The sequence below is a fragment of the Haplochromis burtoni genome, unplaced genomic scaffold, assembly GCF_018398535.1.
Source record: "Haplochromis burtoni strain Fernald_Lab_line unplaced genomic scaffold, NCSU_Asbu1 Contig_409, whole genome shotgun sequence".
In the NCBI taxonomy this organism is placed as follows: Eukaryota; Metazoa; Chordata; class Actinopteri; order Cichliformes; family Cichlidae; genus Haplochromis; species Haplochromis burtoni.
Window position 1 is genome coordinate 388,436 of NW_024582770.1, and position 25,963 is coordinate 414,398.

Below are 25,963 nucleotides of genomic sequence, written 5' to 3' on the forward strand. Positions count from 1 at the left end.
TAGTTATGTCTTTTTGTAATGTTTCATTTGGCAGAGTTAGACGTTAGTATGGGCACGAGTGCGCTTTATCATCACTATATCTCCTTGAGTTCTACTTCAATCAGAGGCTAATAGAAGAATGAGAGTGATATCATCAGTTGGTTACTCAGTAGAGCTGCCAAACAGCCTCAGCCAATCATAACAGTACCTTCCTGAGTTATGACCTCAGCACTAAGAAAAGCCTGTGAGCGTGAGAGAGAACATAATGAAGCGAGTGAGTGGAGTGTTTCCTGTCATGCACAAATTTTACCAGTAATTGTTGTGTTTGCTGACCTGATTTCCAACTTTTTCCCCCCAAAATATTTACTTTGTACAACAAACTAGGGCAGAATAAATCCTCTCTGACTCGATTGCTGTAACATTCATGCTACAGAATGTAGCTTCAAAACTAAATTAGATGTGGATATGATTTTCTTTGTGTTTTGTTTTAAATGGTCTTACTATCTTCTTGTATTTTGTGTATATATATAATGTTCAAAACCACTTTACATCATTTATGATGCTTTCTCTTCCCCACGTCATCTTTAAGCCCGGGTCGTCAGGTCGGAGACAGACGGCTCTTTCACCCTCACTCTATCTGTCCCTGAGCTGGAGAGGGCCTTTGGGAAAAAGTTCAAGTCTAAGACTAAGTAAAAAAAAAAAAAGTACAGTACAGTCACACACTGTATGACCGCTCAGCCTTGCCTTTCTGCTGCCAACATCTCCCGGTTCTTTTCCGGACTACCGGAAGCTCTGCTGCCTCCTGTCATACTCTTCTGAGAGTTTCTGTTGCTTGTCCACATCTTCACTCTTTTAATCATCTCTAGCTTACGGAGACTGCTCTTTAGTCCCACGGCATTCCTGAAATAGTGCAAAAATCTTGCAATTCTGGAAACATGTAGATGAGATAACTACCTGTATAAAAAAAGAAAGAATCTCATAGCACACAATTTGACTTTGAAATTATGCTGTATTTTTCTATACTGACTTTGAGTGATTAGTCTTTGGTCTTTCTGCTCTTTTCATCTGCATTTTTGGAGGAATTTGGTTCCTCCTGTTTTTTCATTCCTTTCCAAAGCCCCAAAAGTGGACCCACAGGACTCTCATGGAGTCTCTGATCACCTTTTAGTAATTAGTTTCTGGGTGTTGAACATGCATTATCACGTGATCTTGAGACAGAATTTTCTTCAGAGCTGAACATATATTCTGTTTTATTGTGCACAATAACCACAAAGTAATCACGTTTAAGAAAACGCTGTCCTGTTCTTTCCACTTGCTTACGTTTGTCCTGTGTATTTATTCACAAAGAACTCTTCTTACACGTTGCAGCCACCAATTTGTTGTGATGTTCTTTTTGCCTTGCTTTTTTTGTCAGCTATCTTGCTTCCTGTCAGTTAAAGAGGTCAGCTTTGCTGTGCTGTTGCTTAAGATGATGAGGTTGATGTTGTCTTTCATCTTTCTTTCTCCTGTAACCTTCCATTTTCCCTCTGTCTACAGTAAGAAAGAGAAGGCTTGAAGGAGGACCCATTTTCCCAAAGTGTCGGACAAATGTGTAGAAACCAGGGCTACCTTCAACTCCTGCCATCTGTCACCCCCTTCCACTCTATCAGGTTCAATTGTTTTGGTTTCAGAGACAGTGTCTGAACTTTTTCACTCACAGACTTTTACTTAGTAAGTGTTAAATGATCCATTTGGATTAATTAACAGATCCTTCTGAGTTTCCAGTGCATGCAACAATAAAAAAAGTGACATTAATATTATTACTTTGTGCTCTGAAGTTTGCATTTTGACATATTTTCTAGGCTTGGACAGCTATAACTGCAGCTTTTTGTACAAACCAACTCCTACTCTGTAATTTTGAATCTTTAAATGCTTCGAGTGTTTAGACCTCAGTGAAGGGCTGAAGGTCTGGTTTGAATGTGGTCCCATATGAAAAGCGATGGGCAACTTTTAGCAGTCTGCTGAGTTGAATTTTAATAGTTATTATTATTATTACTACTGTGCTGTAAATGACTGGTGTTGTCACTACTGCTGTTGCTTCCAGGACACCTTACAAGACTATGAATTTCTGCCATGTCAGATTATTCATTTAAATTGAATTGAGAAAAAAAAGAACATCTGGTTTTGCCCCCATCTTCTGATGTTTTTCTCTTTTCATTTTTCAGTGTGAAAAAAAGTATTTAGTGACTCATTTCGATACTGAGCTACACAGATTCTTGAGCAATTTACAAATAGCTGTATAAACCTGGCAACTGTGAGATTTGTCACTACATACGTATTTATTGAAACAGACCTGGGAAAGAGTCAGAAGCCATTCATATGACTTGGTTTGATTATGCTGGATAATCAAATAACCAGTAGTAAAAACGTTGCTGTAAAAGAAAATGTACTGTCAAATTACACTGTGACATTATCCAGCGTTTATATTAGCACTCGCTGCCTGTTAATGTGCAATATTCAAATGCCAGTGTAATGTGCTTTATATTTTCCTTTAAATATCCAGCGAATACGGCACTGTTATATAGAAGTGTTTACAGCAGCGGCATTGTAAGAGCGCCAGAGAGAGAGAGAGAGACAAGAAGCTCAACAAATTCTGAGAGAAATTCCCAAAACTAAAGATGGTGTTAGAAAAAAAACTCCCAGAGAGTAAAAAGCTTTGTGATGGGACAAAATCTGCAAAGAAATGTAACAATTTTAAACATAATTTGATGAGATTCTTTACATGCAGTTTTTTAGAATAAATGTTACATAGCTGCCGAGTGGCAAGAGGGTTTTTGCTTACAGTCACCAGATAATATTAACCCAAGCAACTTGTGAATATTTGAATGGATTTGTTTTACACTTTCAGCCAGGTCTGGTTTGTTGATTTGTATTTACTGGAGCTACAATGTGTGTTTTAGTATGAAATGACTTTTTTACTACAGGTTTCACATTACTCCCTAAATCCAGGTTTGTTGTATTTTTGTATGCAGGAAACCTTTCATGTCTTTGCAGCTTTCAAACTATAACAATCCCCCTTATTCGTATGAAAAACAGACAAGCATGTCTGGCTATGACAGGTACTGCAAATCAGAGATATGGTATTGCACCTTAATCCTTTGGAGATCAAAATGAAATGGTTCTCATCATAGGCCAAAAAAACACCCGAATAAATGTTGATTTTATGCTGCTGTATACTTTGGAGCAGATAGTAGGATTTCTCATAACTTTAAAAATCAGCAGTGCAATGAGGGAAAAGTAGAGTTAGCTGTTATATAAGCAGGAATTAGAACAGTTCCAGTAGAAATCACAGGATGGTTTGTTAGCTTTTATTAGCTGTCGATGAATTATTTGTTTTAGGAAACGTTTGTCTTCCTAATGTGAACAACTCTTGTTCAAAATTCTGATTGCATGTTCAAGGGCTAATAACACATTCAGTGTTATTATTTATCACCACTTTGTTACTGACACTGTCAGTAACAATGTCCAGTGAATGGTCGATATCTTCATTATAAAGATGAAGAATTGAAAGCTAAAAGTGAAAGAGGACTCTGCTCTCACAGTCTCTGTGTGTCATGTTCTTTTCTCCTGTGTAGGGCTTTTTTCATAATGTACTGCTTGACTCGGTTTTTTCATAGATAGTTCACTTTTTTTTGTTCTGTTTTATGAATTAAATAAAGCTTGAAAATTGTCTTTGTTTATACACCTTCAGCACATTTGATACAAAGACCGCAGGGCCCACAGTGCCACTCTGTGGCGAAAGAGAAGAATTACACCAAGCTGGTGAAGCTTTTCATCCCTCTTGGCTCTCTTGGCTACGGTCCTCAATGGTGGTGCTTGGTTGCAATTGATTTTATACAGCAACAAGGAAAAAATCCACATGTCATATGTCATATTTATGAAAAATTACAGGTTCTGATTGTCATTCCAGGGAGATTGTAAGAATGATCTGGAAAAAAAAAATTATTTTAATTTCATTGGAGGGAAAAATTACAGTTTTATGCATCATTTGTTTCAGTACAAGGTTATTACAGTTAACTGGACTAAACTAAAATGATTTTAGTTAATCGTGATAAAAAATAAAAATGAGACTGATTCAGTAAAAGGGCTAGATGTTACAATCCCTGATAATTGTGGAATGGAAATGGAATTTTATTATTACAAAAGTAACAAATGAAATAAAATTCAAGAAGGAAGGTCTTTAGTTTTTGTTAATTTGGTGAAATTCAACATGGCGCAAACAAACACATATTTATATTCTATTATTGTACCGTTCAGAACGTCTTAATTGTTCCAATCTAACAAATACTGCATGTATACTGAGACTGTAAAGTGCAACTTACCATCATGATTTAAATATGGAATATCACAAATAAGACAGCGACACGCTTTTATGTGTGAACAAGGTTTTAAGTTTTTATTGAATCTCAGGCAGAAACATACATGATAAATCTTTATTGCTCATGGCAACCTGCATTGCCCTCATTGGACCATCATCACATCTAAGCCAACAATAAGAAACTGAATCAAGCATCACTTTAAATCGTCTTTGAAAACACACCAGCTTTTTTCTGTGTAGCTAAATTAGAAGGCAAACTGCAGTATTCACTGTGTGTCTGTGCGTATCGAGGGAAGGCGGTCTTTTTCTCACAAATCATTGTATAATGCGAAACCTGGTCTTATAATTCACTCTCGGCTCAACGCTGCTTATTCAAAAACACATTTTTTATTCACACTGTTTTGTTATTATTCTTTCCCTTTTAAGTGATCCTGATGGTAATAGTATATATACTGTAAATTCTGGTTTTATGGCTGAAAGCTTAAGGTTTTTGGCTATTATATGAACAGCCAAGCAGTCATTCTTCATCAAAACAATAAAATAAAAAAAGAAAAACCCTGCAAACATGTAAATTAAACTTCCTGAAAGCATACATATTTATTTATATATATATTTCTTTTTATTACTAATAATATTAGCGGTTATATAGACATGAAAACACAGTCAAACTCAGGTGTTATTGCCATATTATTTTTTGCATGATAACAAAGAGGATAAAAGGAGACCGAGATGATGGGAGCACATATTCACACGACTAACTCTTACAGACAAATGGCATGCAGGACGTGAAGAGACACAGAATGTGAGAATGGAAACATTTTAAACACTATACTACATGAAGGGCATTGTGGGAGTGTGTGAGGAAGGTAGACGACGGGTTTTACAGAGATTTTAACATTGTGTGCAAAAGGTTTCACATTAATTTTAGACAAGGCTGAACATAAAACGAGCTTTAGGAGCACACAAGAGTAGTCTTTAAAGTTCCTTTTTAAAATATGGCTTATCAAGTTATTACTTTTTTTCTTTTGAAAGACAGACATACAGAATAATATTTTTTAATGTATAATATTTTTGATTGTTTTTTTGCCCACATGGAGGGTTGTTATGCACTGCCTTATTTATGTACAAACTGAATGAATATGGTGTACAAGGGTATTATTTTCCAGTGGTGCAAGAAAGCTTTTGCATCCCTTGCAGGGGACAGAAAAGGGAGTTTAAAACTTCTCAGACTAGAAGGATAAATCGTCTAACATTTGTCTTTGCCCTCTGCTTGCTGTTAGCTTTCTAACATAACTAACGTTCACATGGCCGGTAAGCCAGCCTAGCTTAGTCCAATGGCTGCAGTTCACACTGTTGGTGCATTTCTTCATCACAAAACCTTGACTTGCCAAACAACATAACACCTTGCCAAAATGTAACTTCATGTTATTTGTTTAGATGTGTTTGAAAAAGGAGAAAAACCAAATTAAAGTAACTGTAGCCTGTGAACTAAGCTAGATAGTGTTAGCTAGCTACCTAGCTTACTTCTTGAGCATGTCTTGCAGTGGGCCTGGCAGGTATTTCATCACTGTGTCCATGATGCTTTCTTCCTCCTCCTCATCACCACAGCCAGCTGGCACAGCCTTCTTAGGTCTAGTCAAGCTGCCCGCTGCAGACTCTTCTTGGGCAGCTGCTGCCTCAGCCTCAGCTTCTTCACGCTTTTTCAAGCCATACTAGAGTTGAAACAGAAACACAAGTTTGCTGATAAGAGTTCAGACAAAAAATACATTGCACATTTGTATTTGACAAAAGCACACAAAGAAAAAAAGCATCCATTTAAAAAACATGTTGCAATCAAAACATCATGGAAAAAGAAGTATTATTGCGCTGTCAGCCAGCTTTTTAAAGAGTGAGTGCTTCTTGTGAATCACATTTTTATAGACGCCTACACACTACATTTGTAAGATGCCATTTCTGGTTGACAAATGTCAGTCAAGTAATTTGGTAATCATAAAATAAAGCAGCTATGCATGTGACACTGCTAGCTTTGCCATGCTCCAGCAAGGACACGCACATAATGTGGGCATTTTTCACACAATCTGGCACAAAGGAATGAAGCTGTGGAGGAAACTGACAGTATCCTTTTGGTGACAAGCACTTTAGGAGCTGTTCCTCACTCTTTGTTTTCCTCCGGGAGAACTTAAGAAGTATAGACGAGGTGACGAGCCAAGGGAGGAGTGCTGCTTTTCAACCCGCTGATTCACAGTGGGCTATTCCCTTCAGACCTGTCCCACCCACAGACTGCCTGCCTTTCACACTGCAGTGAAGTGGTTACACTGCAGCCACTGCAGTTTCAGCGTCTCTACAGCCCTGACTAGTTTGTATAAAAGAAATACAGTGTGTAATCATGGAAAAAAGACAAACGTCCAAATAATGGCCTAATAATGTATATGTAGCTTCAATTGTATCCTGGCTACCATTACTGTTTCTAAATCAATCTAATCTCATCTCATTTTTCAACAGCTTTTTACTTCTCTACAGCTCCTTCCTGATCTACTGATCTATTTCATGGGTACGAGAGCTTTAAAAATAGCACAAAGCAAGCACAACAATGTCACGGTAGTCTATTTTAAACAAGTTTTTTTTTATATATATATAAATAAACAGTTGTGCTGTCAAGTCACCAAGATGAGAAGCCTTTAGAAGGTACGTGAAAAACAAAAGAGAGAATGGCTTCTAAAAATCCAAGTTTTTTGCCCATATGCATCTCTCGCGCAGTAAGCAATGCTCATTGTATGACATTATTTAATTCTGCATTAATTGTTTCTTTATTGTCTTTGTTTTGGTGGTTGTTTTCCTTACAAGACTGACTGACTTACTATAGTTCTGTTTGTTGGGTTGAAAACTGTAAATTTTACTTTATGACTACCTTAGCTAGCCACAGAGCAAAATCCATTTTTTTCATTATACCTTATCTCTGATGCCTTGTCTCATCGATTCCCTCTCAGCCTCCATCTTGGCATATTTGTCCTTCCTCTCCTCCTCCTGCTGCCTCAGTGCCTCCTGTCTCTCCTCCTCTTTTTTCGCTGCATCAGGGTCCTCTTCCTTTTCCTCCCCACCAAGCATTTTGCCAACATCAGGAGGGCCTCCTGAGAGACACAAAACAAAAAAGAAACACATTAGACACAACAACTGCTCCAGCAGGCTTTCAAGATTGAGCTGTCAAATTAGTTTGCGAGACACGAGATGACAAGCAGATAAACTGACTGAATGAAATAGAGGCAGATGTATTTCACAAACACAGGTACAACCTTCAGCATTTCACCTTAGAGCTATTATTATCTGCCAGTATCCAATGCTATTTGACACCAAATGCAAAAACATTTCCGTTTTTGGTCTTTTGTTGGCCCTTTTCACTCACTATTTGATTTTCTTAAACAGATACTGTGAGCAGTTATTAATGGCACCTCTAATATGTTTACAAGCTGATTTCAAAGATTGTTTTAGCACAGCTTCTTTGCTGCCTGAGTTAGTTACAAGCATGGTTTAAATTAAAATGTGGTACTTCCAGCTACACCACAAAAGCAAGGGCTTACCTTTTCTCATGATTAGCTTTGGACACCCCAGTTCTTCTTATTAATCTAGCATGCCATCCACTTTGTTGAATGCAAACACTGCATTACAAGGGCACCCAATAAAAACAAGTACTCTACTGTAGTGTCTTCAGTTACCCACAACTGACTGAAATTATTCCTGATGTCTTTACTATTTGTATTTTTTTTTTTTTAGTCCTGCACAGTTGCCGTGGAGCACCCATAATTTCGCTTTATTGTCATTGCTCTTTGTTGGCTCTCTGATTCTTCTATTCTAATTCCAACCAGATACTGTTTCACAGTCCATTTGGGGAACATGTGTTTATAGTTGGTGCCCTCACATGTCGTGTCACAATAAAATAGAGGGAAATGGATGTCTGCATTGACCATGATGTTCTCCCTTTGCTGGTAACACTTGGTTATTAATTCAGAACTCACAGTGTGGCCCATTTTGCTTGATTTTGGGAAATGAAACCAAAACATATCAGGCAAAGTCTATTTAAAACACCAGTGTAGATGATCTGGTCCCAACAATCATCTGACTCATACAAAACTGAGACACATTTTGATGAAATGGACAGCAAAGTATACCAAAAAAGGCAGCAAAAAATAACCTTATGCTGGACCCTATTTAATATTGCTGGAAAGGCATTTGCAAGTCCCTTGTAGATGAGATCATTAAAAGCATTTTAAAAATAAAAAAAAAGCAAATATTGGCTACTGGTGGCAATTAAAACATAGCTGAATTTGCCCATTCCTTCTAAATTCCAGTCTTCCACAGAGCTCTGTGCTGAAAGCAATGGATTTTATATTATACATGCTTCCCTGAAGTCATGTTATCATAAAACACTGGATACATGTTCACTATTATGCAGATGATACCCAGCTGTTATTATCTAAAAAGGCAGAAAAAGGAATACTTCACGTGAATGGATGTCTTAAAGACACAAAGGTCTGGATGACCTATAACCTTCCACTTCTAAAATAAAACAAAGCTGGGATTATTGTATTTGCCCCTAAAAATCTTTAATTGAATGTAATAAACTTCTCCTGATATACAAAGTTTAAAAAAAAAAATCAAACAACATAGAAACCTCATAGAATCACATTATTTAAACAGAGCATTTGGCTCCCACACAGCATGTTTGCTTGTGGTTCCTAGAGTTTTAAAAGTAAAACAGGAGGCAGAGTCTTAGGTTATCTGACCGCTCTCCTATGGAACCATCTCCCAGCTTGTATTTGGGAAACAGACATGCTCTCTACTCGTAAAAGCAGGATTACATTTTTCTATTTTTCCTTTTGAAGAAGCACATAGTGAGGGCTACAGCAGTGACGCTGACCTATCCCTTTGTTAATCTGCCTTATGCTGCTGGAAGATGACCCATGATGCACTGAAAATGACTTCCTTCAGCTAGTAAACAGCATGCCATGAAATGCAGTCTTTTCTCCCACAGTTTGTGTTTCGTCCTTGTGTCTCTATGCTCTCCTTTCCCCCCCTCTTCTCTTTCCCCTCATCCCATAACCTGTCCCCAATGAGTTTGGTTGTGCTGGGAATCTTCATGTTGAAAAGGAGTTCTTTTGTCCCACTGTTGCCGAGTGTTGCTGCCAGGTAAATGCCTGATGGTTGAGTCCTTACCTTGCAATATAAAGCACACTGAGTTAGTGCTATGTAAATATAACTGAACTGAATGGAATTCTGCATTAACTAAGTAATTTAAATGTTAGTGACCCCAGTAATGGCTGCAGTCCTAATAAGTCTCAATGTGGAATTTGAGGAACATAGATGATATCAGATAGGCTATGGATCAAACGGTTTTTGCATAGCACACTGTTGATGTATACAGTTATTTGCCAGATGACACGGCATACGCTGTTTCTGCAACAATCAGAAGCAAACAGGAAAAGAAGACGTACTCATGAGACTAACAGTATAATCAGTATGACACAGGATGAAAGAATGGTGACAGATTTCAGAGAGTACACAGTTCTGTATATTAATCTACAAGGCATAAGCCTTTGAATATGCTTTGCACAAATCTGCTTCCTGTGCCTGTCAGAGTTATACATCTAATAAAATAATACCTCCTGATTTCAGTACAGAAAATGTTGACTTCTGCAAACACGAACAATAGAAAACAGTAGAAACAGTCATCAAGCATCATGATATAAAAGATTAGGAGAAAAACCAGTGGTCTGAAGAATCTTGGCAAAGACGAGAGGAGATAAGTAGCGAAGAGGCGGAAAGAAGAACTGGAGAATAAGGAATCTAGGATATCAAGGCAGTCTACATCCGAACATTTTGACACAACAAGAAGGGAAGCAAGAAGAGTGTGATGAGAAGGAGAGAATCTGTCAAAAATAATCGTCCAATTTGTTGAAGTGTTCCAGTTAGTGGGATTATCCAACAGTTCATGTGAAGTTACAGTGTGACACAGAGAGAGGGAAAGTTGGAAAGGAAGTTGTGTTAGAAAACAGTGAAGTAAACGAGAGAGTGAGGTTAGAACGAAGAGTGGGATTGAAAAGATAAGAGGCGGGCAAGGACGTCGGACGAGAAAAATCAAGCTACCAAGGCACAAGACTGACTACTCCTTCAGTCTTCCCCTGGTGCTGTTAGTTTTTCTGATTCATCAGCATAATAAAAACTAACTGTAGCAAAATGTAGAGAGAGATAAAAGACATCTAAGGCAGAAGACGAGAAAAGATGAGTTGGCAATGGGCGAGCACAAGGGTGCTGAAGGACAGAAAACGAAAAACACATTTTTGTGTTGGGTAATTAACAAAACACAAATGACACCAGTTTTTCTGCTCACATCTCAAAATAAATTGCATCAAATATTCAAACAGAATTTAGCATAAAACAAAGCAACCTGAGTAGTCACAAAACACAAGTTTTAAAGGATGCCTGTATTTCCATAAGCAAAAAAAGGTTATCTGGGCTTTGTTAGAACAGACTAATAGTAAAACTGCTGGACAACACTCGTAACATTGAATCATTACAGCTTGTATGGAGAAGTAGGCTTATTTGCCCTCTTAGTTAACCCCCAAATTATAAAAAAAATTTGGCAAACATTCTAATTGTAATAAAGGCCCTACAGCTCATTTGATCTATAACCTCAATAAAAATACATTTAAAAAGTCACATTTTTTATTTTAAGTCACATTTAATACAACAGATCATACACATTATAGCACATAGAATTTACAACTTATAGTCCTAAAATGGAAATAGGGTACGATTTGGCACAGAACTACTTTAACTGACAAGATGCTAACTTGAGCGTATTGAGTGTCCTCATTTTCTTAGTCAGATCCACTTCTCACTCGTGATTTAACTAAACAGGATGGTGACGGTAAAAATGCTCACAATAAGGCTTCCAAACAGGACCTCAGCTAAGGGGCCGTGGCTACACTTAAGTATGCTGAAAGATCGCCTAGAAGAACACAATATCAAAATCTAAAGCTCTCCAGACACAATGAGGAAGAGGGCGATTGAAAGACATCAGTCTTAGAAATGTTACAAGGCTATTTCTAATGCTCTGGGGCTCCACAGCTTCTCAGAGACACTATTACAAAGGAAGAAGACTTAAAACAACAGTAAAACTCTGACAGCTCAGGTTGCAAACACACACTGTGCCAGTGCTTATGTAAAAAAGTACACTCAACGGAATAAGCTCCAGCTCGTGTATGAAATGGAACACATTAATTTTCTAATGTTAAAAAAACATAAAAATAAAATCTATAACAGGGAGGAAAAGTTTTCTAACCCTGGAGCTACACCACCTACAGCTGGTTTCACCCGCTTATACTTTGCTAGGCTTGCAAAAATAAGGGATTGACAACTGGAGAACTAGTAATAGCTCTAGCCCAGGGGCTAGGAAAGAAGACTGTAATCTCAAGACAGTTTGAACAGGTGTTGTATGGGAAGTGTAGAGCAGCAAAGCTACAATTATTAACAAGCTCAGTGGTTCTCAGACCTTTTTCCCACTGCAGAGGCTGAAAAAGTTCATACTCCAAATTCCTTCAGTTCTATCATTCAATGAGAATAAAAACAATCCAAACTGAATTTCTTCTATTTCTTTTTCCATCAATACAAATTATGTTCATGCAAGTTAGTTTCACTCCATATCTGTGTTCCCTGCTTATCCACACCCAACCAGCAGTGAGTTTATTCTCAACCAAGATTTTAAGCATTGCAATAGCAGCACTTTTTTCAGCTTTTAAAGCAATTTATCAACAGCATTAATGAGCCACTTGTATTAAACTGAAAAGGACAGAGAAAGTCAGAATCTCTTTATTAAAGAGAATAAATTCAGAGGGAAGGAAAGAAATACAAGGTAAAGTGAGGTATTAGCTGCATCAGCATTGGATGAGCAGTACATAGAAGCCAACACAGCAACATCTGGCAGAGCATGCTATACTTGCTCCTTTCAAGTCTGCATCTGTATCAGACAGTGAAAGAGAGGCAGGTTACAGCTAAAGTCCTTAGTTGTCAACATATATGGTCAAACATGAGGTTTTGCATGGTTATGCAATTTCTTTTTATATGTCTTTGAATGCAAGTGATAAATGTGCACACATGTTCACACGATGATAAACATTGTATTGCTTTCATATGTGCTGAGAAAAGGTGCCATTTAAATGTTAAATGGACTAGCAGTTATAGATATATAGTACTTTTATCTAACATTCACACACACACTCAAATGGTAACTCGAGGTTCCGTATCTTTCCCAAGGATGCTTCACCACATAGATTGGAGGAACTAGGGATCAACCGACCTTCCAATTAGTAGAGAACCTGCTGTATTAAGTTAAAAATTTTTGAATGTTACCAGCCCAGACAATGATTACTAATAAACGCCACTATTCTTTGACCACTGGTTTAGTCAGGAAAAAGGCACTGCACTATGCGAAACTATGGAAACTGAAATAAATGTTTACATGAATCGATACTGTCAGTGTCAGAAAATCCCAGATAAACATGGACTTCAAGATCAGCTTATGGCCCAGATCTGGAATATTTCCAGCAGAAGCTGTGTAAACAATGCCGCTGAATCCCGTCAGTAATGCAATGACTCACAACTAGCTGAGCCTCACTGTCAAATAATTCCCTAGGAAAACACGGTGAAAAGGGCCCTCAGCTCTTATTTTAACAACACTAAATCAAACCAAAATAAACTTGGTCTGGTTTCACAAAATCCTATTTGTGCATTCAGATCATATTTGTTCAAATAGAATAAAGGACGATAGCTTTAAAACTGAACAATGAGTCTGGCTGTTGTTTTGTAAGCCATTTGCCACAGATACATTAACGCCCTTTTAAACCAAAGTAAATTTATTTAGCTTGCTCTTATCACAAAGCTGTGGTGAGCTATGTTTTTCAATTAAAATCAGTAATATCAGCCACTTTATCCATAACAGACATAGACATGCCCTGCTGTGCCACTGGATATTGTAGATAATCTTGCTACTGACCACATCGAAAATACAATTCCAAGATAATCCAAGTACAACATTTTAAGTCATTTTCCTGTATCACCTCTCTTTTTAATTAATATGCTATGATTTCTTTCCTCCATGTTTGGGCATTTCCTGCTTAATAAGAAGTGTCGTTTCTTTAATCCCTTCCTTCTGAAAGTTCTTCAGTAAATCTTTGTTAAATCCAAAGTCTTGAGGGAAAGTGGCAAAGAAGACTAACCTTAGCTAACTCTCACAGAGTTTTAACTTTTGACAGAATCAGATAAACAGTACTTATCTCTCTTTTCCCACTCAAAGTTCTCGGGCAAATCCCCTCTAAGCCCAGTGTGTGGCGAGAAAGTTCGCAAGTGTGCTGTAAAGATTTCCAGCAAGTTTGGCCTTTGGGATATAAGTCATTGTCTCAATAACAGCTTTGTGAGACGATGGAGGAGATGGTGGGGAGCATGTTAACTGTGATTTTGATTTTTTTTTTTTAGCCTACTAATTGGTAGCAGCTTTAATGCCAGCTTATATTCCTCTCCCAAAAGTGTCCCAAGGAAACATCTCCACCCCATTACACCAACAGCAGCCTGACCGTTGCAGCTAAAGTGAAGATGGGGTGAGCAATCTTCAATTTTCTAATTTGGTTAGCCCATGCAAACTCTACTCTCAGTTTCCTGTTTTTAGCTGTCAGGACTGGCAGCTGGTGTCGTCTTGTTCACTGTTCAACATGTGTGTTCTTCTGCATTCCTTCGTTTTAAGGTGGTTATTTGAGTTACTGTTGCCCTCCCATCAGTTCAAAGCAGTCTAACATCTCCTCTACCACTCACTGTATATTGTCTTCTTTTTCAGACCATTGTCTGTAAATCAGAGATGGTTGTGCTGGAAAATCCCAGCAGATCAGCAGTTTCTGAAATACACAGACTTTCATTATCGTTCTGTCAGTCTTCTTTTTATTCTGGTGCTTGATTTCAACTTTGGCAGGTCGTCTTGAAAATTTCCACAAGCCTGAACGTACTGAATTGCTGCCATGTGATTGGCTGATTAGATAGCTGCGTTAACAAGCAGTTGAGCTTATGAGCTGTCTTCTAAGCAAGACTTGAGATTCGTTCTGAAGGTACATGGCCATTTCAGCACAGGAAAAATGGTATTAGTAATAAAAATGCTGCAGCAGCATGTAACATTGCAATCGTCAGGCTATGAATTCGAAAAGTGATACTTTCTCTGAATTTGCCTTTCTGTCTCTCTCAGAACCCCTCCCCCGTCTCTCTCTTTCACTAATCATACCTTATACGGTTGAATAATTTAGTTGTTGAATCTGGATGTACCAAACAGACATGCAGTCACGCACACCTTGCACTCTAGCAAAAGCTCAAGGTCACTTTTGCAAATGATTTGATTTCTTGGAGTTAACACAAGAAGAAAATGGGAAAATTATGTGTGGGTGCCAGCTGTAGACCTCCACACCAATCAAGTAATGAAGGCCTCACTCCGTTTGCCAATCATATTAGAAGCTTGCTAAATGTGATTATCTCTACTTTGAGGCGATGGGGTGAGCAAGCAAAATCTCAAGGTGTCTCTTCTGTTCATTCCACCTCAAATAACACAGTTTTGTCAGACTTAACTAATGAAAATGTCTTATGATCGCATTTATGTGTTAGAGTAAATAACTAAATATTATTACAGCAGAGAAACGATGGGGTTTCATATTTTTACCAGGAAAAACTAGCATGTTCCCATTTTGTTTACAATATGTAGAACACTAATTTGCTGAAGCGGTAAATTCTTTGTAGTTTTTAGCCCACAGTTAGCAGTCTGTGTGTAAGCGTGTTTGATCATGGTAAAATGTGGTCTTGGAGTCTTTTACTGCAGCAGGAACTACCAGATATGTGGTGAAGAAATTATTACTGGGTGCTCATGGGTCAGACGATGGTATCTAGCCTTAATGGTTTCCAGACAACAGCAGAAATGAGCGATTCAGCTATGCTAGCATACTGATCTTTTAATTTAATGATGAAGGAACTGTGTGTATTTAATTATGAGACATTATTCATGTTATGGTCTCAGGTCTTTGACCAAGCATTTCAAGTTTGGGACTGAGTCTGATTTCTTAGCTCCAGCTTTTGGTTATAGTTTGATTTTCATTGTTTTCATTAGTCTATGGCCTTCTGGTTTTTCCATATAATTGTCATGCCTCAGTGTTTAGTTTCTTTGTTCTTGAAATCTTTTTTATTTGGTTTTATTTTTCAGTCTTACCTTGTTTATCCCCCCTGAGTTCTCTATGGGTTATTGTAAAATTTTTCACCACTATTGGCGATTTCCTGTTTGGTTACCTCCTGTGTTATTTTGAAAGTCATATGTTCCTTGCGCTTTTATTTATTTATTTTTTAACCTCCCCTTGCCTCTTTTCCCATTTTGAGTATATAGGCCCAGACTGTTCTTTTCTCCTTTGTGAGAGCATCTGTTTAACCTCCTCTGTGTTTCTAGTCAGTCTTACATTATGTTTTACCACCTGTTCATGGACTTTTGCCATTCATGGACTTTGATCTTCACCCAAACAAAGGTCAGCTTTCTGTTCATTGGTTTCACATGCAAGTCTCCATATCATTCACAACATCTGACAAATAAAACAAAATACTCAATATTAACCAATATTCTTTGGGTGTCATATTGATGATTATATCAATATCAATAATTATTCCACTATGCCGATTCAATTAGTTGTCTACTCTCCTATTGCAAAGTCCCCCTAAACAGATCTTTAAAGCTGGCCTTCAGGTGTACTTGAACTTCACACCTGTAAAGTTTCATGACTGTGTTTTGCACATTTGGTGCCACCAACAGACAAACACATAAACTCTAGTGTACACGCATTGCAAACTTCTGTGTAAAGACAATCTTCTTGGCACATCTAACCTTCCCATAGCTGAAGAAATTGTTGAACAAATGGAAAAAATATAAAACTTGTGTTAACGTGCGTTAAATGAGTAATTAAATGTGACTATTGACTAGACGATTGCACTTCTGACTTTTCTGCAGATGCAGCAGTCATGGTGTCACTGCTGTTGCCTGAGGCCTTCAGAGTTTGATTGAGCTCCAGACCTTGGGACTAAATGACTAGCGCATTTAACAGCTTCCCATTCTGTCAAACTAACTTCAACTTTTAGTTAGGAGTCAGGAGGTGCCAAGTCAGCACCCAAGCATTCAGAGGTCGAAGCAATCACTTAACAAGGAGACAAAAGTGGATCTGGAATTTTAAGATTGAAAGCAAAAGCTGCGTTACTCTGTACCATAGCTCAGAACTAGCAACAGATCTTCACGGATGAATCATAATAATAAAATCTAATCTAACTGCATAATTTTTTGTTTCCATAATGGAGATTTTTAGGATGCTGTGGGCTTTTAAACTGTAGTCCAAGAAGCTCAAGGTACTGTATAATTTAATTTAATTTAATAATTTTTTTAAATGAGATAAACATGCCTAAACATACCTGTTCAAGTGGTTGTAAGCACCCCTCATCTGTATGTGCCCATCCGTGCATGCCATTTTACTCTGAGAAGTTCCTTAAGTTGGATTAAAATACTTGTTTCATCTCATTACATCTTGTTCTTTTCTTTGCATTTCTTTTGCTTCTCAGTAAGACGGAAATTTATAAAAACAAAAGAAGTTTCATTGTATTTTAAAATGTCTGCATCACCAAGCAGGTGCCTACAAATTTTTCAATTACACTGTTTGTATATCCCATCTAGGAGCTTTCTGCAGCTTGCACACAGCAACAGTATAAAAATACGTTGGTAGGTTTTCATTTTTTTTTTTTTTTTAGTTGTTGTGTGAGGAAAAATAATATGTCTGGGAGTCGCGTGACCAGCGGTGTTGATTGTGGCAAATGCAGCAAACTACCCAGCACTCTTCAAGCTTTGGATCTTAGTCCTGCTGAATCATCACAGTTAAACATCGCTCTGTTTTCTTTCAAGTATCTGTAACTAAAGAAGCCTTGGAGGATTACTTAATGCACTGGCAGCATCCTCTGTCACACAGACTCTCATCCGCACATCGCCAAACATACTCAGCAAAACACTCAGTGGCAGGATAGCAAATCCAAAAACAGGTAAAAAAAAATCATCACTGGATGGAAACGAATGCTGTAGAAATGAAGAAATGCTGCTTGATTTATTCTGTTTTCTGTCTCTCAGCAAGCTACCTTTCTGCAGATTGTTTAAATTGTCTCATTAAGGTTGTCTGAATATTGACTTAAGGAGAAAAGAAATAGTCACAGGAATAAATGGAGGGCATATAAATGTTTCTGTCAGGAGTTTTTCAGTGTATACATGCTAGTGTGGATTTTAGAGGTCAATACTAACAAGGTCAACACTCCCGAGCCAGCTTTTCCAGCTCTTCTGAGGGAACACCAAAGCTTTTCCAAGCCAGAGCTTCTGGGTCTCCTTAAGGTTGCCCATGACTACACAACCTCTCGGAGACAACATTGTTGAGGAGTTCTAATCAGATCCCCAAGATACCTCAGCTAGATCCATTCTGGTAAATGGACTGGCTCTTATATAACACTGTTCTACTCAAAGCATTTTTAACTTCCAACATGGTGAATGGCCTGTATTTGTATCCTAAGGACCCCAAAGCGCTTTACACATCCAGTCATCCACCCATTCACACACACTGGTGATGGCAAGCTTATAGCCACAGCCACCCTGGGGCGCACTGACAGAGGTGAGGCTGCCAGACACTGGCGCCACTGGGCCCTCTGACCACCACCAGTAGGCAACGGGTGAAGTGTCTTGCCCAAGGACACAACGACCAAGACTGTCCGAGCCGGGGCTCGAACCGACAACCTACTGATTACAAGGCGAACTCCCAACTCTTGAGCCACGATCGCCCTTACTTGTAAGCATATTTCCCCAACAGCACCACAAGATGTTCCCTCTAGTCTAGTGCTATGGAGACCAGGCTTTTGTCGAAGTCTCCATTTTGACATCCAGGATATTTCTAGCCTGACAAGCTATGCCACATCCCATGCTAGGCAGGCTAGCCTAAACATGTGTTGGAGGTTTTACATTGACACCATTTCACATTACAGGTTGTGCATCCTGACCATTTAATAGGATATGTTTAAGCCTGTAAGTCATTGTTTGACAGCTCCACACATAGCAGGGGGGGCTGGGAGCAGTGTGTTGCTGCACAAGTTGACAATGTTGAAAAGGATGACAAAACTGAAATCAGGAACAGTGATATTTATGGCACGGTCAGCATTTTGATTGATACTTTCCCTGATATCTCATTAAGCACAGTGCTGCACAGATTAAATTTAGAACTGATGTTGGTGCTTGAGTCGGTACCTAAGTTACGCTCATGTCATAGAAATCCACCCAGTATTACTGAACATATTTCAGTCTCAATTAGACACCCGCTGTAAGACATTGCTAATTAATAAAACATGTTATTCTGTTTCTTTTCTTTTTTTAATTTCATAGCTGTCACTGAAGCCTCGGGGAAATGCGAGAAGGGAAAGAGGGGTTTGACACATAACAAAGGTCACTGGCTGGAATGAAACCACAAGCACTGTATAGCTCAAACTGCTAAAGCACGGAGGAGACTCAATGATCCAACTTAATTAATTCAATAATATTTCACAAATATTGATTTACTGATTTTCAGGCTCTGAGCATCAGATTGATAGCTGAGCTCATTGATTAACTGGCTAACTGGCTTGCCTCCTTCATTAACCTTTCACCCCCCCTTAGGGAGCTTTAATGATGTTTTGCAGTGTCAATACTTTGTGGACATTTTCGTGGAAAGAGGTCACTGTGTCCAGACTGGAACTACAGCTTGTGTAACATACAAAGGCATTAACAGCAATGCATCCCAGAAGGAATAATTATTAAATATTAAATATGACACCCATCCTGATAATCGTCAAACTTTCTCTCTGCATCCTTACTCTCTCACCTTTCTCTCACATATACAGCAAGGATCTGTTCACGCAGACAGGCCTTTGCATTCACTGTAATTTATCTTTTATAAGGTGCACACATCTATATAACACACTACCCCGCCCCTGCACTGGCAGTGTACACAGATAAACACCCACACTGTCAAATCTATTCCCAATGTCTGCAGGGGGAGTGCAGCCCAACCTATGCAGAGCAAAACTACATCCAGTGCAGTGCAGTTGATTTAAGAATTCACAGCACAGCTGCACAGCACAGGAGCTATGCAGAACAAGGCAGCGCTTGCATCCTTTGCATCCCAATGAGGAGTTGGGGCTATGCTTTAACTCCAGTTGTAACTGCCTAACATCTCTGTAACCTGGACAACAGCTCAACATCATGCACGACTGACCAGGTATGAGTGAAACCGCTGCATTGTAGCTACTGGTACCACTTTCCTGCCCTTCACCTTGAAGCTATAGCTGACGAGAAGGATGAATTACAGAGCTATAATGAGGATTAATTAGGGGGCAAATAATAGCTGAGATAATATTCTAAGGGATAATACCTGAAGGCTTTAAAGGACAAAAGTCAGCATTAATTCTTGGCAAAACCGCCCTTCTCTATCTCTCTTGCCTCAAAAGGTGCCACTGGTTGGACTTGAAAAGCCGAGTCTGCTTGGGTATTAAAATCATGTGAAAACCTCATGCATTAAAATCAACCTACAGTAAGGCTGCCTCCATCCTCAGAAGGTGACATTTTGGAGATACGCGGCTTTTTCACTTGACAGACGTATTATTGGTATATGACTAGATCTATCACTGCTGCTGCCGCCGTCCTATTTCATCTGCAGCGGTCCTTAACCTGGTTCCAGACTGATATGTTGGCCATAAAGACAAGGTTAAAACACTCAGCAGTTCTTGACAATAATGAAGCACTGGCCAACAGAATGCATTTATTGAAACAAGTTATGTTGCAGCCTTGGAGGTTTTAAAAAACAGTTGGCATAAAACAAAGAGGAAATATGATGCTATAGAGAGTAGTTTGATGTTGGATGCAGTCCAGTGTCTCCATAACTATAAGGCCAGTACCAGTATACTGCTGCTACTGCCGCCAAGCATCCTGTTAAATCCTTTACGCTGCAGTGCTGTTAAATCAACCTCACGCCAGGCAGTCTACTCACCTCCCAGCGCAGCTTTCATTACAAAATTCATGATGAAGCAGTTCTGTGTTCTCCTCCTTCAGTGGTCGCGTTACAGGGACAGACCTGCAGCCAGGGAGACAGAATACACAAGCTGTGACTGTAGGAACACCACTGTTTCACTCCAGTGATTCTTACACAAGTTTGATGGGATGGGTTTGGGGTGGGGGTAGAAATGACGAGGCACAATGCGGACACAACACGATGTTCAGACGGAGATCCCTGTTTGGTAAAGGAGTCACTCTAAAGAGAATATCTTCATATTTAGTAGCTCTCTGGAATTTTATTTCCATTAGCTGCGCTAAAAATGTACAGAAACCATCTCAAAATGTGAATAAAACAGGGAATAGTTAAACTTCGAGCGGTTAAAACATCGTTACCCTTCAGGATAACACTGTGTCCTGAGTTTGGTTGAGGCACCTGTGCCCTCAATTTACAACTGCGCTCTGTCTTGCGCATTTTATGCTGACAGTGCTGGACTGCCTGCGATTTGTCTTCACGGAGATAACTCCCAGAAGCAAAGGGAAACAAACACGGGGTCAAAGATGAGCAAACCTAGGCACAATTTGTGTCACTGCATGGGTCTTAGAAAGCTTGACCACACTGCTTTTAATATGCATTCTGCTGATTTCTTATAGTACGTCTGATTCTTTTGTGTGAGTATATTGGTAACTGTGGCGTTTTCCTGCATGTCTTATTCCTATAATAATCATTTACATTGGATTTGTAGGTATTCAGAACAAATCAGCAGTTCATTTATAACTTTAAAAAGAAAAAAGCTATGATTCTCTACGCTGCTGCTAAGGGGCTCACAAGTGGATACTTTGTAATCATTTCAAAAGATTATAATGTCCCAAAGACATTTCTACAGCATTCAAAGCCTGTGTTAAGTCCCTTTTTAGGACATAACAACCATGTAAAGTTCTGCAGCATTCGCACCATCCCACTGACATTGCAATACACACTATAGCAGAATTTTAAAAAATCCACTTGAGAACTTGCTGCACGGTTGCGGCATCGCTCTTTCGTCAGCGATTTTACGCTCAGATGCTCAAATCATTTCCTGGATTCCTTCCTCTTCATCGGTCTCCTTAGCTGCACCTTTTTTCCTTCCCCCCATATGAACCCTCGCAGTTAACACTGTATTATTATCTGCAGCATGTCGCCACAGTTCATGCACAGAATGTACTATCTACTCTACAAGCTTAGAGCGATGCATCCCCTACTCTTTTCAGGGGACACAACTTACACACATGCCAGTGTTTTTGTTTCTTTGTTATTTTTTGTTGTTGTTTTTCAGTGGACGGAAGCATCGGCATCTTGTACCAAGTGCCCGGACCTATCACGCACCCTGTCCCGTACAGTGAAGCCACACGTCAACATCCCAGTGGTTGCTCGGGACATCCTTTACCTTGTTTTTGATCCTCGTCCAAGTCCCTTCTAAAAGCTTCGTCGCGGTGTTAAAATCTTCTCTCCTTCAAAGGGAAGGTGCAAAATACAAGCCGTGTGTCTTAAAGGCTGGCTTGTGTCTTTCTCCGTGTCTCACCGCTCACGCTCTCAGTTTGCGGACATGCCGGGCTGCAGCGGTGGAGGAGGAAAGACTATTCCTGCAGGACGAGGGAAGAACATGCAGAGGGAGAGGGAGGGGGAGGGGGCAGGAGGGATGCTCATGAATCTAATCCGGGCTAACTGGAGGGTCTATCTAGTTTCCAAACTCCATTTCTTTTTCATTATAACAACGTTAAAAACTAACAGTAACAGTAAGTAACAAGAGCGCCTTAATTACCCGGTGCAACGTGCAAGAAGTAAGCTATGACAGCGTTGGTTCGTTACCTCAGATATTCTCACACCTCTTAACTGATTAGCTCTTGATTCGTTATTATTCACAATTCAAAATTCGTATTTTTATTATCTCTTTATAGAGAACGTAATCATAATGTAAATACTACGGCACAGGAAATGGTTAACATAAATAATTCATACATAGATAAATACAAACTGACCTCAATTGAAATGACCAGTGTTCACGCTTATGCTCCAGATTTGTTTGTTAGTATTTATGAATTCACATTATTTCAAAGTTCATTATAAACAACAACAACAACAACAATAATACTAATTAATGAATAACTAAAGCTATGACGAGATACTAAACAGGTATTATTGAGTAGACTGCCGTTATTATGACGTCTTCCGTCATTGTTGAGATCAGACTGTTGCAAGTTTTGTTTTTAGTGAGTCAAGCCAGATGTTTTGTATCAGTTGTTTACTGTCATGATGCTGAAGGAGTCCTCATATTATTTCCTCGATACACTGTGTCACAGTACTTACAGACTAGCATTTATATAACACTTTTGTGATCTTGACTACTAAAAGAGTTAAGACACATTTCACATGCATTCATACAGTGCCTTATTTTGATTTGTGACCTTATACACTTTAAACATTTTATCTGCTTCTCATCCATAATCAGTTTAGGGTTAACAGTTAACCCAACTGCATGTCTTTGGACTGTGGAAGCTGCAGCTCCTGGAGGTAACAACAACATAACATACAATTTGAAACAAGAACTTTCTCACTGTGAGGTGACAGTGGTTACCACTGTACCGCTATGTCCACACCAGTTTATGTAGTACTATGGATTTAAAGAAGCAGGATAACAAGTAAAGTAACAAACACAACATGTTGTAAAAGAAATGTCAACCTTCAGGGATTAAAAAATGAAGATAGAAATACCAAAAACTGCAGTTCCTGGAATAGCCACTTGAAGCTTGCTCAAAAAGCACAGACACAAGTACAGCCAGAGGCTCCACATATTTCTGACACTGCCTCCTGGTTTCACTCCATAGCTGCAACATGTAGATCACGCTCTGTGTAGGCTCTTGTAGGAACTCCAACTCACAACAATGCAGGCCCTTCAAGAAGTCTATGCTCCAGTTTTGATGAGATTTGATGAGATAAATTTTAGTATCTGTTTCTTTGCAATGCTCGGAATTGAGTAGGGAGGCCGGTACCATGACTTTAGTTCACAGTCTGAACTTGTATGTTTTAGGTTTATTGACCATTCATAAGTCAGATTCACCCGTACTTATGCAGTGCTTTGTGACATACAGTGTGCATGGTGCTTTTATCACACGCACCCACACAGTAATGGCTGCATCAACTGGAGATTCAATATCTTCCCCTTCTTTAACCTGTGGACTGGATGAGTTCAGATCAATCTGCCAATGTATGCTGGACAACCCGCTCTATTTCTCCTGAGCCACAGTCTGTGTGAACAATGTCTGGAGCCAAAAAGTATCCACATTTTCATCCAGAAAGCATATAGAGGTATCACAGCAGCTGGATCAGGTCAGTTCTTTTAGGTTTATAGCTTGTTTTGTCTCCACCTGAAATCCACATCTTCACCTGTTCCCTGTTTGCCTACCAGCCCACCACCATATTTGCCCTTTCTCCTCGTTGGTTTGTAATGCTCTGTGCCACAGTTTTACTGCCTCCTGAGCTGTTTGTCTGTCTATGCTTCGGTGTCAAGCTGTTTTACTGTGTGGACCCTTGTGTTTGCAGGCATTTGCATATTTCTAAGGTTAGAAGCTCTTAATTGTTCCAGTCTGTCCTTATGCGAGTCTTTCTCTCGTACACACCCTAGGAGATGACCCACATAAAGGACAAAGTATATATTTATCACCTGAACTTAACCTTGTTTCAGATGCTACGGGCCTAGTGAACCTCCAGCTCTAAAAGAAGATTTTTTTAATGCCCTTGTAACTACTTATAATGTCCGTGCTTTTTTTTTTTCATATTGCAACATTGACACACTTTGCAGACATGGTGAGACAGACAGGCAGAGAGAACACTATGCACCAAAGGGAGCTTGTACTGCTGAATCTGCCATCAATTAATCAAGACATAGGAAGCTGTGTCCAGTCAGCACACTCTGACACACACATCCATCATGCAGTTTACAACCTAAGAATATTTAGTAACAATAGCATCACGCATACGCACGGAGATACGCCATTGTCCCGTGATTGTCCTCCATCACTACAATGTGTTTCTTCTAATTTGGGTTGAGGCTTCTACTTAGACACCTCATTATTCAGCAGCTTGTAGAGTCACCTTTAACTGTAGTATTCATTTTCTGGAAGATGTTAACCGTCTCTGTTCTTCTAAAGGAAATTTGGCCCACTATTCTTCATAACGTTAACTCAGTCCATTTAGGGTTTCAGGCATTTCTTTATGCACAGCTCGATTAAGGTCCCATCACAGCATTTATTTGGGTTGAGGTCAGGATTTTGTCTGGCCTATTCCAACACCTCGATTCTTTTCTTTTTCAGCCATTGTGTTGTAGATCTTGCTGGTTTAGGATGATTGTACTGTTGCATAACTAAATTTTGGTTAATTTTTAGCTGTAAGGCTGATGGGCTCACATTAGGCTCTGGAATAATGGGAGGTCAGAGTCAACTCATTACGTATATGGTGCACAGGTCCTGTAGCTGAAAAACAAGTCCAGATCAGCACCCCTGCACCACTGTGTGGGACAACTGGATGAGGTAATTGTGTCTGTCAACACTTTGGATTTTTTTTTTGCAATTTCTCTGAGCATTTTGTGGTTTGACCTTTGGGTTAATTTGCTGGCGTGTCCACTCTGGTGAAGATTTTCAACAGTTTTTTTGTTTTCCACTTGTGTATAATCTACTGTAGAATGATGGATTTCGGACTGTTTGGTCTTATAATCCTTTTCAGATAAGCAGAAACAATCGGTTCGCTCCTGATGTCTTTTCATTGGCGTCATATCAACACACACCTGAATGGTCTTTTCTAATTCTCACAGTGTTCGTATTTTTTTTTCATTGCACCATAGAGTCATTGACAACTTCATATATTTATTTATTTACATGACTGTACAACATCATAATGTGACCTCAAAAGTTATCTCATCCAGCATCTTAGTTTACAGTGTGAACATCTGCCGTTTAGCAGTTTTGTCAGGTTTGAAGGTATGTGGCTGGAAAATCTTTGTCAGAGAATAGTTATAAGTATGGAATAAATGAAAACGCCAGCAATGTTAGAATAAATGAAGGATAATCAGCATTGGCCTTCAATTTATAAACTTCAATTTCCATTGTAGAAATTGTTACTTGGACCTGGTCTACTTAAGCTGGTGCCACAGGAAATAGAGAAGCTGACAGTAAAATACAACACAGTGGGTGCTAAATTTCTGGCTTATGGCACTGCTGCTGTTGAATTATGGATTATGGCACATGAAGAACCTTAGTGCTGCTGTACCATTTCTTAAAGAAAGGTTTGTTTGTTTGTTTTTTAAAAGCCAGCTGTTAATTTCATTGCAGACAACTCTTCTTCATAGCTGTATGTTTAAATGCTGCCTGCACACATCAGTAAATATGTGGATTGTATCTTCTTAGACAACCCAAATCCACCAATCCCATCCCCCTAGACT

General features: G+C 39.0%; 2 protein-coding genes across 3 annotated transcripts in view; one reads left to right on the plus strand and one right to left on the minus strand.

Moving 5' to 3' along the window:
- The window catches only part of tmod1 (tropomodulin 1), a 33,269-nt gene extending 29,581 nt beyond the window's left edge, over positions 1–3,688 (plus strand). The window contains exons 12-13 of one of the 2 annotated variants that reach the window (XM_005944482.3): positions 569–668; positions 1,516–3,688. In XM_005944482.3, the coding sequence (XP_005944544.1) occupies positions 569–668; positions 1,516–1,534 (119 nt within the window). In that variant the 3' untranslated portion in view covers positions 1,535–3,688. The remainder of the gene's footprint in view (positions 1–568; positions 669–1,515) is intronic. The other variant, XM_005944483.3, reaches the window with a different exon arrangement.
- A 698-nt stretch (positions 3,689–4,386) lies between these two features.
- On the minus strand, positions 4,387–22,252 carry cplx2l (complexin 2, like). The gene is made up of 4 exons (XM_005944484.3): positions 21,917–22,252; positions 20,488–20,571; positions 7,286–7,464; positions 4,387–6,048 (listed from the first exon to the last, which is right to left on the minus strand). Exons 2-4 carry the CDS (start codon positions 20,516–20,518, stop codon positions 5,857–5,859), a joined length of 402 nt encoding a protein of 133 aa, XP_005944546.1. The 5' UTR covers positions 20,519–20,571; positions 21,917–22,252; the 3' UTR covers positions 4,387–5,856.
- Positions 22,253–25,963: the final 3,711 nt, after the last annotated feature.

What these genes read in the sequence shown, in the direction of transcription:
- cplx2l (XM_005944484.3), bottom strand. Translation starts at nt 20,518, where the DNA reads ATGAATTTTGTAATGAAAGCTGCGCTGGGAG. An exon ending in AATGAAAGCTGCGCTGGGAG is followed by an intron (nt 7,465 to 20,487) that starts GTGAGTAGACTG and finishes TGTGTCTCTCAG; the next exon opens with GAGGCCCTCCTGATGTTGGC. An exon ending in GACAAGGCATCAGAGATAAG is followed by an intron (nt 6,049 to 7,285) that starts GTATAATGAAAA and finishes TTTCAACTCTAG; the next exon opens with TATGGCTTGAAAAAGCGTGA.